The sequence below is a fragment of the Kogia breviceps genome, chromosome 17 (assembly GCF_026419965.1).
Source record: "Kogia breviceps isolate mKogBre1 chromosome 17, mKogBre1 haplotype 1, whole genome shotgun sequence".
Classification (NCBI taxonomy): Eukaryota; Metazoa; Chordata; class Mammalia; order Artiodactyla; family Physeteridae; genus Kogia; species Kogia breviceps.
In genome coordinates this window covers 60,121,814-60,135,075 of record NC_081326.1, presented here as the reverse complement: position 1 = coordinate 60,135,075, position 13,262 = coordinate 60,121,814, and the positions used below count along the sequence as shown (strand labels likewise).

Below are 13,262 nucleotides of genomic sequence, written 5' to 3'. Positions count from 1 at the left end.
TATTTAATAAAGAAGCCTACTGCTTTTCTCCGAATGGCACATAACAGCCCTGACAGGAAAATATGATACCCTCCTCCAATTCTTTAAAACCTATTCGTTTTACCCATATGATGATTTTTTTTTTCTCAAGATAGTTTATTATATAACGTAAAGGTATTTAAATCCTTTATTATAAACTCACCATTGTCTAAAAAACTTAAGGCGCCTTACGGTAAAGTACAGTTTTCAAGCTCCCTCTTGTGGAAATAATTATTAGGTCACTTACTGGAAATAATCACTTTTATACTTGCCATTCTAATAGTGGTGAAAAAACATATGGAATGGTAAGAGCCCTAAGGCTAGAAGGCATCTTAGAAATCATCTAAAGGATCTGAACACTTTACAGATGAGAAAATAAAGTACCAGAGAAATTAAGTGACTGGCCCAAGATTATATAAGTAGAGACCACTTCTATTAGCCTCTGTTACAATGCCCTTTCTATGGTTCTACAATGTCTCCCCTCATTAATCAGTATAAACAAATACGACCTGAAAACAGGAAAACACAATTTGAAAATCTACAGCAATTTATAGAGGTATAATATTTGAATATTAAAGTAAACAAAGGAGTTTTCTGTAATGAAGTATTACAGAAGACTGAAATGACAAGAATGAATTATGGTTCAGAGATGGTATATTTCATGAAGAAAAAAAATTATCAAAACTCACAACACCTGGATCATCTTATATATTGTACCACAATTCAAAAAACCTAAAAGTGAATTCAATCATCTACATACACCTCAGAAACTATGGATTTTAAAGGTGCCTGAAATGCTGAAGGTACATATAAATTGAAGAAATCATATATTTGTCTCAAACAAGCAAAATGAAAATGATACTGTGGTTTGAATGCCAGTTATTAACCTTAAATAAAGTTTCTATTCAAGCTCTTGAAATATAACATCAGGCAGAAGTTTGCTTCAAGAAAGTGACATATTAATAAAAATATCACTTTTTATGATTCCTGCAATTATGCAAGCTTAAGAAGCTAAACATTTTCAGATACCAATTTGTGCATTTTAAGGAATTTTATTCAAATAAAAGGCCCAAAGTGCCTGTCCTCCAAAACAAAGAGTTGAAAATTTAAATTATGTAAAATTCCCTCACTATAGCTGCTAACATATCAAATCTTCACTCTCACGGCTAAAATACTATCTAATGTCAAATATTTTAAAGACATGATAGAAAGTACATAAGCATACTCAGCCAAGGGTAATGATTCCCTGCTATTACTATCTTCTTCCTCAAAACACTCAACAGCACTCAAACATTCTTCGATATTTCTTTGAAGCACATCTTCAATTTCATCTTTTTCCACACCAAAATGTATCTCTTCCCAGTCAGAACTACAAAACTAATATATCAAAAGATTGCATTAAATAATGGGTTCATGGAATTATTTACATTAACAAAGACATTCACTAGTGACTATTTTCTTATTTATATTACCTGATAAAATCCACATATTGCCTGCACAGCAAAGAACCACTTCCTGGAACCTGGTATACCGCCTACCAAACAGCCTTGAAAACAAAATCACACTTATCAGAAGAAAGGCATACCACAAATAAGCAGATGTTATAGCATATATACTTAGAGAGTTATATAATTTTAATATATATACATATATATAAAATATGGATCTTTAAAAATCTCTGCTAAAAATTCAAACAGGAGAATCTGCCTAAAGAGCAAAATTATTCACTCGCTATGAATACGCTGCTTTAGTTCATCACAATTCAAAATCTACATCATTATATTAATCATCATGTCAAACACTAAAATCTACTATAAAGATGTTGAAAAACACACCCACTCAATTACTCTTGAGTAATACAAAACGGTGCAAGTCATTTTAAGGAAAATGGTTCCCTCCTCAAAGACCATGAAGGTTTGGTTCAGCCTTGCCAAAGAGAGAGGAGTTAAAGAGTAAATTCAGCCTAGAGATAAAGAAGATGCTCTTCTTGGAGACTGGAATATTACATGAAGATACAAAATTAAGGGTCACCCCAGGGTGCGAATCAGAAGAGCAATGAAGAATTTAAAGCTACGTACAGAAATTGTATTCAAAGGAGGGAGAAGGAGAAATGTGATAACTGAGCTGAACTCATGGAAGCTAAAAATGACGCAAAGTGCCTATTACCAATTTCTGCCAAAATCTCAGAAGACTTTACCTTCTACTTCCTTAAGAAAATAGAAGCCAGGCTTCCCTGCTGGTGCAGTGGTTAAGAATACGCCTGTCAATGCAGGGGACACGGGTTCGAGCCCTGGTCCAGGAAGATCCCACATGCCACAGAGCAACTAAGCCCGTGCGCCACAACTACTGAGCCTGCGCTCTAGAGCCCACGAGCCATAGCTACTGAGCACACGTGCCATAACCGCTGAAGCCCGCCAACTCTAGGGCCCCTGTGCTGCAACTACTGAAGCCTACGCGCCTAGAGCCCATGCCACCAAGAGAGGCCACCACAGTGAGGAGCCCGTGCACCACAACGAACAGTAGCCCCTGCTCACCGCAACTAAAGAAAGCGGATGTACAGCAACGAAGACCCAACATAGCCAAAAATAAATAAATTTATTTTAAAAATAAAAAATAAAGAAAATAGAAGCCATTATAACTCCCATAACATCCTGTCAGCAAACATATCGCCCTTCCTGCATTCCTATTAGGTCTTTCCTCATTCTTCCCTGTTAATATGTAAGAGATACTAACCTTCTGATCAAGGTTATCCCTCACTTCTGCCAGGACCCCAGGCCACTGACTTTCCTGTATCTTCAATCTCTCCTTCTCTGTCATTTCCTGCCCATTAGCATTTAAATATGCACAAGTATTTTTCAAATTATTTTTTTAATCACTTTTAAATTCACCTCCCTTTTCCAGCTACTACTATATCTCTTTCTTTACTCTTCAGGAAGATAAACTCCCTAAAAGCACTCTCTACACTTGACTGTCTCTATTTCCTGTTTACCTTTTCTACTCCCCTCCTAATCCAATTTAATCTGTTCTTTTGTCTCCAACATGCCAGTGAAACTACACTCACCAAAGTCACCAATGACTAACATGTTCCTAAATCTAACAGTTTTTAGTCCTGTTGGTACTAGACCTCTCAAGGTAAGACTAGGAAAGGAATCGAAAATAACACATTTGACTACTTTCTCCTGAAAACACTTGCCTTCTGTGGAACCTATCTTTCCCGCTGCTTCCTTCTCATTCCTTTAAAAATTGGTGTTCAGCTCCTTTAAATACTGGAATTCATTTCAAGATTTTCTGCTATTCTCACTATCCTAAACAATACCATCCTTTCTCATGGCTTGAACTGACATCTATATGTTGATGATTCTATAATCTGTTTCTCCAGCTTTACTCTCCTTTGGAGTTCCAGACACATGTACCCAACTTTTACAAAATATTTTCACTTTGCAATCTTACAGGCAACTAATCACATGTTCTTAATTGAACATGTCATAGTCCATCAAAATCTTTCTTGCAATACTAGTAGTACCGACTTAAATTATACCAACTTTAAAAATTAATGAGTATTACCAGGACTTGGCAAACTGACTAAGGTAGCATATAGATATTAGAAATAATTTCCCAAAGGTGACAGTTGAAACCCAAGAGACAGGTTTTCTGATGAAAGAGAAAGGAACAGATTGTACAGTCATGAAAACTATAAAGGTATAAAAACAAACACACTCTCCCTGACATCTCCAGAAACTTCCTTCAGCTTTTAGACCTGTTTTGATATCTCCTTTTTTCTGAGCCTCTGAAAGACACTCTCAGATAGAGGCCAAGAAAAGGAAGAAAAAAAGAGGATAACTAACAAAGATGTAAATACATGGATCTGTATAATGACAATAGAAACCAAAGGAGAAAAGATTTTTACAAAGTAAAGAGTGTTCAAAAAAGTCAAATACTTTGAAAAAGTTAAAGCAGATAAGAATGGAGAAAAGATTAATGAGTTTAACAACTATGAAGTGCTTTTAAAAGAATCAGTAAGAGGTAAGGATGGAAAAATAAAAGGTAAGGAAATTGGGATAAGCATTAATAATGTATCTGTACTCATGACAAAATCACAAATCCTCCTTATAATGTCACATTACACTATCTTATATGGAGCTAAAGATGGGCAAGAAAATCTCATAAAGGGAACAAAACTCAAGTTGAGACCCTAAAATAATTTTCATAACAACTTTATGACATCCAAGCATCAGGAAGAGAGGAATAGCATCTTTTCCATTTTGTATTTCTTTCATTGCTTCCCTATCCCAGTGACTTGTACACAGTCAACAAGTGTTTCTTGGACTCCATGTGACCAGATTAATTATATTTATTTCCAATACAAATGCTGTGCCAGTGAAAAGAGGGGTTTATGTTTTACTTACCAGGAAAGGTACTATCTTCTGGATTAATTGAAGCATTAATGCTTCTTTTCAGGAGGTGATAAACATTTGCTGCTCTTAAGTCTGAAAAAGAAAAAAACAAACTAACTCAACTGGGTTCAAGAGTTACATAATGTAGACCTATTCCAGTTTCACCATCAGAGATTCTCAAGTACACTATATTGTACATAAAAAATCTACACTCTGTTCAAGTTTTGATATAATAAATATAGAGCAAGCAGAGAAAATAGGTAAAGCTCCCGGTTTGCACATGCCTTTCAGTTAACACAAATCCAAAATTCCCCCAAAAGAATAATTTTAAACGGAGAAGGAAAATCCTGTTACAATACTCTGTACACAACGCCATACACTTCCTCCTCAAAATGCCGCTCTATCAAAACAAGCTAAATAAAATGCAATACAGGGCTTCCCTGGTGGCGCAGTGGTTGGGGGTCCGCCTGCCGATGCAGAGGACGCGGGTTCGTGCCGCGGGGCGGCTGGGCCTGTGGGCCGGCTGGGCCTGCGCGTCCGGGGCCTGTGCTCCGCGGCAGGAGGGGCCGCGGCGGTGAGAGGCCCGCGTACCGGGGAAAAAAAAAAAAAAAAAAAGCAATACAGATTCTAGACAGCAGCACCAAAAAGCAGTGCATTCTCAAACGGTCGTAATTGTCTTAAATTTATATATATATATATATATATATATTTTTTTTTTTTTTTTTTTTTTTTCGGTACGCGGGCCTCTCACTGTTGTGGCCTCTCCCGTTACGGAGCACAGGCTCCGGACGCGCAGGCCCAGCAGCCATGGCCCACGGGCCCAGCCGCTCCGCGGCAGGTGGGATCCTCCCGGAGCGGGGCATGAACTGTCCCCTGCATCGGCAGGCGGACTCTCAACCACTGCGCCACCAGGGAAGCCCTATAATTTGTTTTTTAACTTAGTTTATGTGTGGAATGTCTCCTCCCGTTAGGGTGTAAACTCTAGGAGAGTAAGATCCTTTTCCATCTTGCTCCTTTCTGTATTACCTGAATTTGGAACACAGGAGGCAGAACTACCTATTGAATGCATGTATGTCCAAAGAACAGAAATTCCATTTCCAAGGCGTAGGGAATTTATTCAGTTAAATATTTACTGTGTCGGAAACTTCTCAGCGCTGGAATCTTGCATCCACAATTTTGTCCCTATTTTTTATACGGAGAAAATATTTTTTTCAGCCCTTACCAGGTCGATTCCACACAGAGTCACAGCTTCCTGGGACAACTCCATACAGGTCACTCCAGCAGAACTTTATCACAATTTTTTTTCTCCTCCCTGCAAGCCGTTCCCGCTCTTTCTCAGCCCAGCGCTTACCTGGCTGTTTCTCGGTACCCTCAGAGGACGAAGCCCCCGGCCCATGCTCCGCCACCGCACCCGCCGCCGACGGGACTTTTTCTTCCTCCCAGGTCACTAGGAGTAGGTATCGATCCATCTCTCAGGGCTGAGCCCCCGTTTCAGGTCTCTGCTTCCACATCCAAACAGCCCCGCGCTACTGACGCACTTCCGGTTCCTTCTACTTAGGTCGGCTGGAAACTGTGTGTCCTCCATTGGTTTTCCGCAGCTTTTCCAGCAAGCGAGTTATTTTCGGGGGTTATTCTCTCAATAACTAGATCATTTCCTTGCTTCATGACGAAACTGCTACCGTGGGAAGATTGGAGGAGATGCAGGAAAAGCAGAGAAGCAGACGAGTGCTGGCTTGTCTAGGATCTGTTATGTTCGGCTGCATGCGTTTCCCGCCGGGCCCGTGATGCTGAGGGACAGGTCTTGGATCCTGGGAAAAGGACAGTCTTGCTACTGGGGAAACATGTCGAGTTTTTCTAGGGCGCCCCAGGTGAGATCAGACTCTTGTAGCTCGATGGCATTCATTACGCTGGCAGAAGGAGGTCGGATTTAGTGAAGCTGAGTAGGATGGGAAGCCGGGTCCTTGGGCCAGGAGATGCTTCGGTGAAGCACAAAGGGTGGTGATTCTGACCACCACTTGCTGTCGTTTTCTTGGTACTCCTACCCTCCCCTTTTCAGTCAACCCTTCTCGTGTTTCTAACCCCCCCCCCCCTCAGGAAGAAGGAGGGAAGGTCAGAGTGGTAATAAGCTGGATCATATAGGGCATTGTAGACTATTGTAAGAGTTTGATTTACTGAGCAAAATAAGGGGAGTAACATGATCTTGCTTAAGTGTTAAAAGGAGCACTCCGACTGCTGAGTCGAGAATAGACTGTGTAGAGATGGGGATTGGTGGAGAAGAGAAGCAAAGAATCTGTTTGGAGGCTATTGAAATAATCCAGGCTAGACATGATGGTGGCACAAACCAGACTTAGTAACTGTGTAGTGTTGAAAAGTGGTCACGTTCCGTTTGAAGGTGAAGCCAACAGGATTTCCTGAAGGACTGTATGTGCGCCGACAGCAAAAGAAAAAACAAGGATTATTCCAGGGTTTTTTGTTTCAACAACAGGAAGAACGTTCCATCAACTGAGATAGGCAAGGCTGAGATTGAAGCAGGTTTCAGGAGGAAGAGCAGGAATTGGTCTAAGCTGCTTCTTAGTCTAGTCCTGCTCCAAGTGTGATTCCTTCCTTGGACTGTTTTTACCTGTCCCTAATGAGGTAAATACAGGAAGTAAAATTAAACATTAAAAAACTGTAGCAATTTGACATTGTGGCAGTATTTTAATTGTTTTATCAAAGGTTTTTTTTTTTCTATCAGGTATTGGTCTGCAATGGATTGGGGAAAAACTAGTCTTCTGCTGCATATGGTTTAAGAAGCACTGTAGTGTATATGCCAGGTGGGCAATTGAATGCAAGTGTAGAGTTCAGGAAAGAGGTCCAGGCTGGAGATGTAAATTAGGGAATCATAAACATACAAATGGCATTTAAAGTTATGGGTCTGTATGAAGTCTGTGTGGAAATGTGTAAAGAGAAGAGAGGAGGACCAAGAACAGTTACGGAACATTTCAACATTTCAGAGGCAAGAGAAAGAGAGAACTAGCATGATAGGAAAACAAAACAAAACAAACCAATAGAGGGTGGTGTCCTGTAAATCAAGTGAAGAAAGAATACCCAGGAGAGGGGAATGATCAACTGTGTCAAAGACTTAGACTTGACCAGTGGATTTAGTAATGTGAAGGTCATGGTAAACTTGGCAGGCAGTAGTGTGCTGGTGATGGTGTGGGAAGATAAAAGCCAGGGTGGAGTAGGTTGAAGACAAAATGAGGAGAGATAAATTAAAGACAACAGTTTGCAAGAGTTTGCTACAAAGAAGAGGAAAGAAATGAGGCAGTCGCTGGTAGGGAAGGGAAGTCAGGAGTTTGTTTTTTTTATGGATAATTTTAATCATACATAAAAGTAGATATCACCCAATGTCAAAAACCTCACAGTCAATATCATTTAATCTGTACCCCTATTCATTTCTTTCTCTTACTTATGAATTTGAGGTAAATCTCAGACTCATATTATTTCATCAGTAAATATTTCAATATGTTCTTTACAAGATAAGGATTTTTTTAAATCCCATTACCATTTATCAAAGCTAAATGGAAATTTAACAGCAATTCCTTAGTATCATCAAATATCCAGTATATGTTCAAGTTTCCAATTTTCTCACACATACTATGTATATTATATAAATACATAATATTTTTACGGCTTCTTCCTTTGGATTAGGATCCAAAGTAGCAATAAGTTGCTATTTTTTTTATGTCTCTCTTAATAATAGGTTCCTTTACCTGTCGTTTTTTCTTACAGTTTATTGAAGAAACAAGATTGTCCTGTAGACAATTGAGTTGAATTTTTTTTTGTTTTTTTTAGTTCATAAGCTGAGAGAGGTATGGAAAGTATATGGGCTAGAAGCTCTTTATTTGCAAAGGACATGGTCCTCTATGTAAAAAATGGAATTTGCAAAAAGTTACTAGAACTGATAAATGAGTTTAGCAAGGTCGCAGGATACAAGACCAAAATACAAAAATGTAGTGTATTTCTATATACGAGCAACAATCAGAAATTTAAATTAAAAATACAATACCATTTACAATGGCATCAAAATATATGAAATAAACTTGACAAAAGATGTAAAAGGGGAATGGGGTAGAGACTAGAAAAATGAGAACAGGAAAACAGCAGATTGGTAAGCAGTTTTATAAGCTGATTTGAGATTTGTGATCATTAAATTTAAGATAAAACCAGAGAGCCTAGTTGTACTTTTTCCAGCATTGTTTGGCTGCTTCTGTATATCCATAGAGAAAGCATCTGATCAAGATCTTTCTGGCCTGTGCTTTTCTTAGAGTTTGAAGGCAGTGATGGACACTGCAGAGACAGCGGTTTAGTCCTGAGGCAGCCTGAGATGTCTATCGAAGGCAGTTTTTTAAAATTTAAGTTTATTCAACATCATCCATGTATGCTTTTCCAGCTACATTCTGCTATTTAACTCTCCCTTGGAATTAAACTCCTGAATAGTCTTCAGTTCGTAATTGGCCACTCATCTTTCAATGTTAATGTACCTTCCAATCTCAAAATATTTTTGAAGACCTTCATAAACAACTTCTACTTTCATAAGAGCTTTTCATGACCCCTCCAGATACTATTCTATGCGGTACAAAAAATATGTCATAATGTAAAGGGAAATAGTATCTTTGGAATGTTTTTAACAGAGCATAATCCATATTGCTAATAGAAAAGCAGGCAGGAAAGTTTACTGTGTTAATCTTTGCAGAATAATGAGAAAAGATCCCCCTTTTCCAGAAATAGAAATGAGAACAAAACAAGAAAATTATTTAGTGATAGGATCTTTTTTCATAATAATTATTGATGTTAACTGTAGATTACATGTGATGGTATATAATAGCAAACTCAGTTGTTTCCATTTAATTAGAATTTTCTTTGTTTCCTCTTCTGTCTTTTCAAGCAATGGGCCACTTTTGCTCGAGTTTGGTATCTCTTAGATGGGAAAATGCAGCCCCCTGGCAAACTTGCTGCCCTGGCATCAGTTAAACTTCAAGGATTGCATAAACCTGTGTACCATCAACTGAGTGAGTATCATTTTAGACCTGTTATTGGTAATCACAGTTTTCATGTCAGGATAGAATTTTGAGGATGTTTGACTGGGCTGGGTTTTTTTGTTTTATTTATTTATTTATTTATTTATTTATTTTTGGTTGTGTTGGGTCTTTGTTGCTGCACGCGTGCTTTCTCTAGCAATGGCGAGCGGGGGCTACTCTTCCTTGCGGTGTGCGGGTTTCTCATTGTGGTGGCTTCTCTTGTTGCAGAGCACGGGCCCTAGGCACGTGGGCTTCAGTAGTTGTGGCATGTGGGCTCAGTAATTGTGGCTCACGGGCTCTAGAGCGCAGGCTTAGTAGTTGTGGCGCACGGGCTTAGTTGCTCCGCGGCATGTGGGATCTTCCTGGACCAGGGCTCGAACCCGTATCCCCTGCATTGGCAGGCAGATTCTAAACCACTGTGCCACCAGGGAAGCCCTGGGCTGTTTTAAGGATCTCTTTTTTCCTGAGGATCCCTTATTCCATTCTTGCTAAAAACCTGTTGGGGGAGGGACTTCCCTGGTGAAGCAGTGGTTAAGAATCCGCCTGCCAGGGCTTCCCTGGTGGCGCAGTGGTTGAGAATCCGCCTGCCGATGCAGGGGACACGGGTTCGTGCCGCAGTCCAGGAAGATCCTACATGCCATGGAGTGGCTGGGCCCGTGAGCCATGGTCACTGAGCCTGCGCGTCCGGAGCCTGTGTTCCGCAACGGGAGAGGCCACAACAGTGAGAGGCCCGCGTACCGCAAAAAAAAAAAAAAAAAGAATCCGCCTGCCTGCCAATGCAGGGGACATGAGTTCGAGCCCTGGTCCGGGAAGATCCCACATGCCAGGTAGCAACTAAGCCCGTGCACTGCAACTACTGAGCCTGTGCTGTACAGCTCACGAGCCACAACTCTGGAGCCCGTGCACCTAGAGCCCATGCTCTGCAACAAGAGAAGCCACTGCATTGAGAAGCCCGTGCACCGCAACGAAGAGCAGCTCCCGCTCGCCGCATCTAGAGAAAGCCCGCGCACAGCAACGAAGACCCAATGCAGCCAAAAAGAAATAAATAAATTTTAAAAACAAACAAACAAAATCTGTTGGGGCACTAAAATGAATTTGGCTTCTTCATAAGAAAACCATATTGACCACTTTGTCTAAGACAACCCCATTTTGTAACATTGCCCCAGCAAAATTATCAGTAGCCCCTCCTTTCCCTTTCATAATATCCTGATTTGGACATTAAATTAAATGTTCACTCTTAAACATGTTTCTTCATATGGCAACATGCATTTCAGTAGTTTCTGAAAATGAGCAAATAAGCTTGCCCTCTCTTCTAAAAAACCCTTTCCTCCAGAAAGATATGTAGGGCTAGCTATGCATGGAAAGTTACCTTTCACTGTTTTGAATTAATAGATTTGCTCTTCTGTGTCCTTTTTCCAAAACAAAACAAAACAACACAGTTGCCTTCATACTAAAAGCCTTCTGCTTATATCATAGGTAGTTTTTGATTGACTTCACTTTCCTAGGCACTTCCTGTCCACCCTGTGAGATCCAAGTATCGGTTCTTACTCTTCATCTTGCTTGACCTGTCAACAGCATTTTTTGCAGTTGATCATAGTTTAAACTTTATTTTGAAACATGAAATATACAAAGATATATTTAGATAGGTAGAGATGTATTCCTCTACCTATATATAAATATAGATAATATTTTAAAGAAAATTAATAATAATGGTGGCGAAATGAATACCCATACACTCAGCATTTGGGTTGTTTTCCTCTTTTTTGCCATTACAAACAACATTGCTATCAGTATTCTTGTACCTTTTTCCCAGGGCACCTGTGGAAGGGGTTCTCTGAGGTCTGTCTGTAGGACAGGAATTACTGGGTTTTAAATAGGAACCGAGTTAGTCTTTATATGCAGGTGTTTTCATTATTCCTCATCTCAGTAACGTTGATATTGTTGCTCTTTAATTTTGACTACTCTGGTAAGTGGGATATGCTGTTTCTTTGTGGTTTTAATTTGCATTTTCCCGATTGCACATGGAGCTGAGGATCTTGTCATTTGTTTATTGGCCTCTTATCATTTCCCATTTTGTAAAAGGTCTATGCATTTCTTTTTCCCATTTTCCACTGAGTTGTTTGTCCTTTACTTCTTTCTAACTGTTATTATGAAAATGTTCACATTTTCAGAAAAGTTCAAAGAGTAGTACAGTGAATTTCTCTATACCAGCCACCTAGATTACACAATTATTAATATTTTATCATATTTTTTACTCAATTATTTGAAAATAAATTACAGATATCATTATACCTCCCCCTAAATATTTCAGCATGTTGCCCAAGAACAAAGATATTCTCCTGTGTAACCCAAATGCCATTATCACACCTAAATATTAACTTTTATAGCCCTTCCTGTATATATGGCCATCGTTTGTCATATTGTTTTTCTGGGAAATTGTATGTCAGTTTTCAAATAAACATGTTTACAATGATTATGAACACATGAAACATGCGTAATAAATGCCAATTAAACCAGTATATGTTAGAAAAAACTCAAAACAACATATTTGTTAATTGAAAATTGCGTGCAGTTTGTCTTGATTTTAGTGACATCTTATGGACATGAAAAGTCCAAAGTTTTGCTGATTAAAGCCAAATATTAAATATAGTGAAACAAAAATGCAATTCAGTCTTTAAGAAGTAAATTTCTAATTTCAAAGAGAAGCTATTCTCCATTACCAGGGAAAGATGGCCCGACAGGCAGCCACAAAAGCTCCTCTTGTGTTCTAGCAGCACGCTTATTCATCAGTACTTAAGGAATACTTTTGCAGTAGTGATGTGCTTGTAAGGAAGCAGAACTTTAATTCAGTGGACAGATAAGTGCTACACTTTAAGAAGAATTAGGTGGCTACTACTGATTCCACCTTCTCCCAAATTTTGTGAAAGGAGGGCATTCTTCTCCTAACTCCAGATCATCTCAATCTTGACCCAGACCACAGTTTCCATAAAAATAACCTTATAAGTGGAACGTTGGTTTGCCACAGCATCTCACAAAGTCCATGGACCTGTATGTATGTTCAGATACATAATGTATACAATATTTGAACCATTTTATAGGCACTCCCTTCTCCTTCTGATCAGAGCTGCCCTCCTGAACGGGAGACTTGGGAGCTCTTTGAACATGTTTGCTTTTCACTGATATAGGAAAAGGAAGGCCACTTGGTGATTTTTTGGTTGTGCCTTATTCTTCATGAGGACTCCATTCTTTTCACTGCCTACAAATTAATCAGTTGAAGAGAACCATACGAGCATTTAAAAGAAGCAAAGGGAAACCTTTCTTAAGCATTATCTAAAGTTATTAGAGATCATCTTAAAATACTTCTGTTGCACATGGAATGAAATCAAACGAAAGTTTCACACAGTTCTTAAAGGTTAATTTTATGAATGTCAGCACACCAAACAATTCAAACAATTCACTAGTCTAATCTCTAGTATTCTGCCTTGCATTATTTATTTAAATCTTTTAAGGATTTGTTAGAAAAAAAAGTTTAGAATGCTGTTCATAAAGTTATGAAGCTAATGTATTTTTCTCTCTTACTATTCAGTTGTGTCAGTCTCTTTCAAATGTTAACCATGTGTCGTTTAAATTTTACAGTCTTAATCGCACATTTATTCTTCATCTCACTCCTAGAATATCATTGTACAAAGCACTGAAGCTTTTTGCTCCAGGTTATATCCAGAATGCCTGACTCTTAGAAGAAATATTTACATATTATCATAAATTTGAACAACACACCGTGTTCCTCTCA

At 38.9% G+C, this 13,262-nt stretch overlaps 2 protein-coding genes across 16 annotated transcripts in view; one reads left to right on the top strand and one right to left on the bottom strand.

Moving 5' to 3' along the window:
- The window catches only part of MTBP (MDM2 binding protein), a 237,345-nt gene extending 230,863 nt beyond the window's left edge, over positions 1-6,482 (bottom strand). For 13 of the 14 annotated variants that reach the window (XR_010837358.1, XR_010837356.1, XR_010837359.1 and 10 more), the window contains exons 1-4: positions 5,764-5,943; positions 4,425-4,505; positions 1,491-1,564; positions 1,244-1,395 (exon numbers count right to left, since the gene is read on the bottom strand). Coding sequence is in view for 5 of the 14 variants with exons in the window: in XM_059043447.2 (XP_058899430.1) it covers positions 1,244-1,395; positions 1,491-1,564; positions 4,425-4,505; positions 5,764-5,881 (425 nt within the window). In the remaining 9 variants the exon portion in view is untranslated. Of the gene's footprint in view, positions 1-1,243; positions 1,396-1,490; positions 1,565-4,424; positions 4,506-5,763 lie in introns of all 14 variants that reach the window. The other variant, XR_010837361.1, reaches the window with a different exon arrangement.
- Positions 6,106-13,262, top strand: part of MRPL13 (mitochondrial ribosomal protein L13) — a 35,518-nt gene continuing 28,361 nt past the window's right edge. Inside the window, exons 1-2 of one of the 2 annotated variants that reach the window (XM_059043459.2) lie at positions 6,106-6,280; positions 9,340-9,463. In XM_059043459.2, coding sequence (XP_058899442.1) covers positions 6,197-6,280; positions 9,340-9,463 — 208 coding nt within the window. In that variant the 5' untranslated portion in view covers positions 6,106-6,196. The remainder of the gene's footprint in view (positions 6,281-9,339; positions 9,464-13,262) is intronic. The other variant, XM_059043458.2, reaches the window with a different exon arrangement.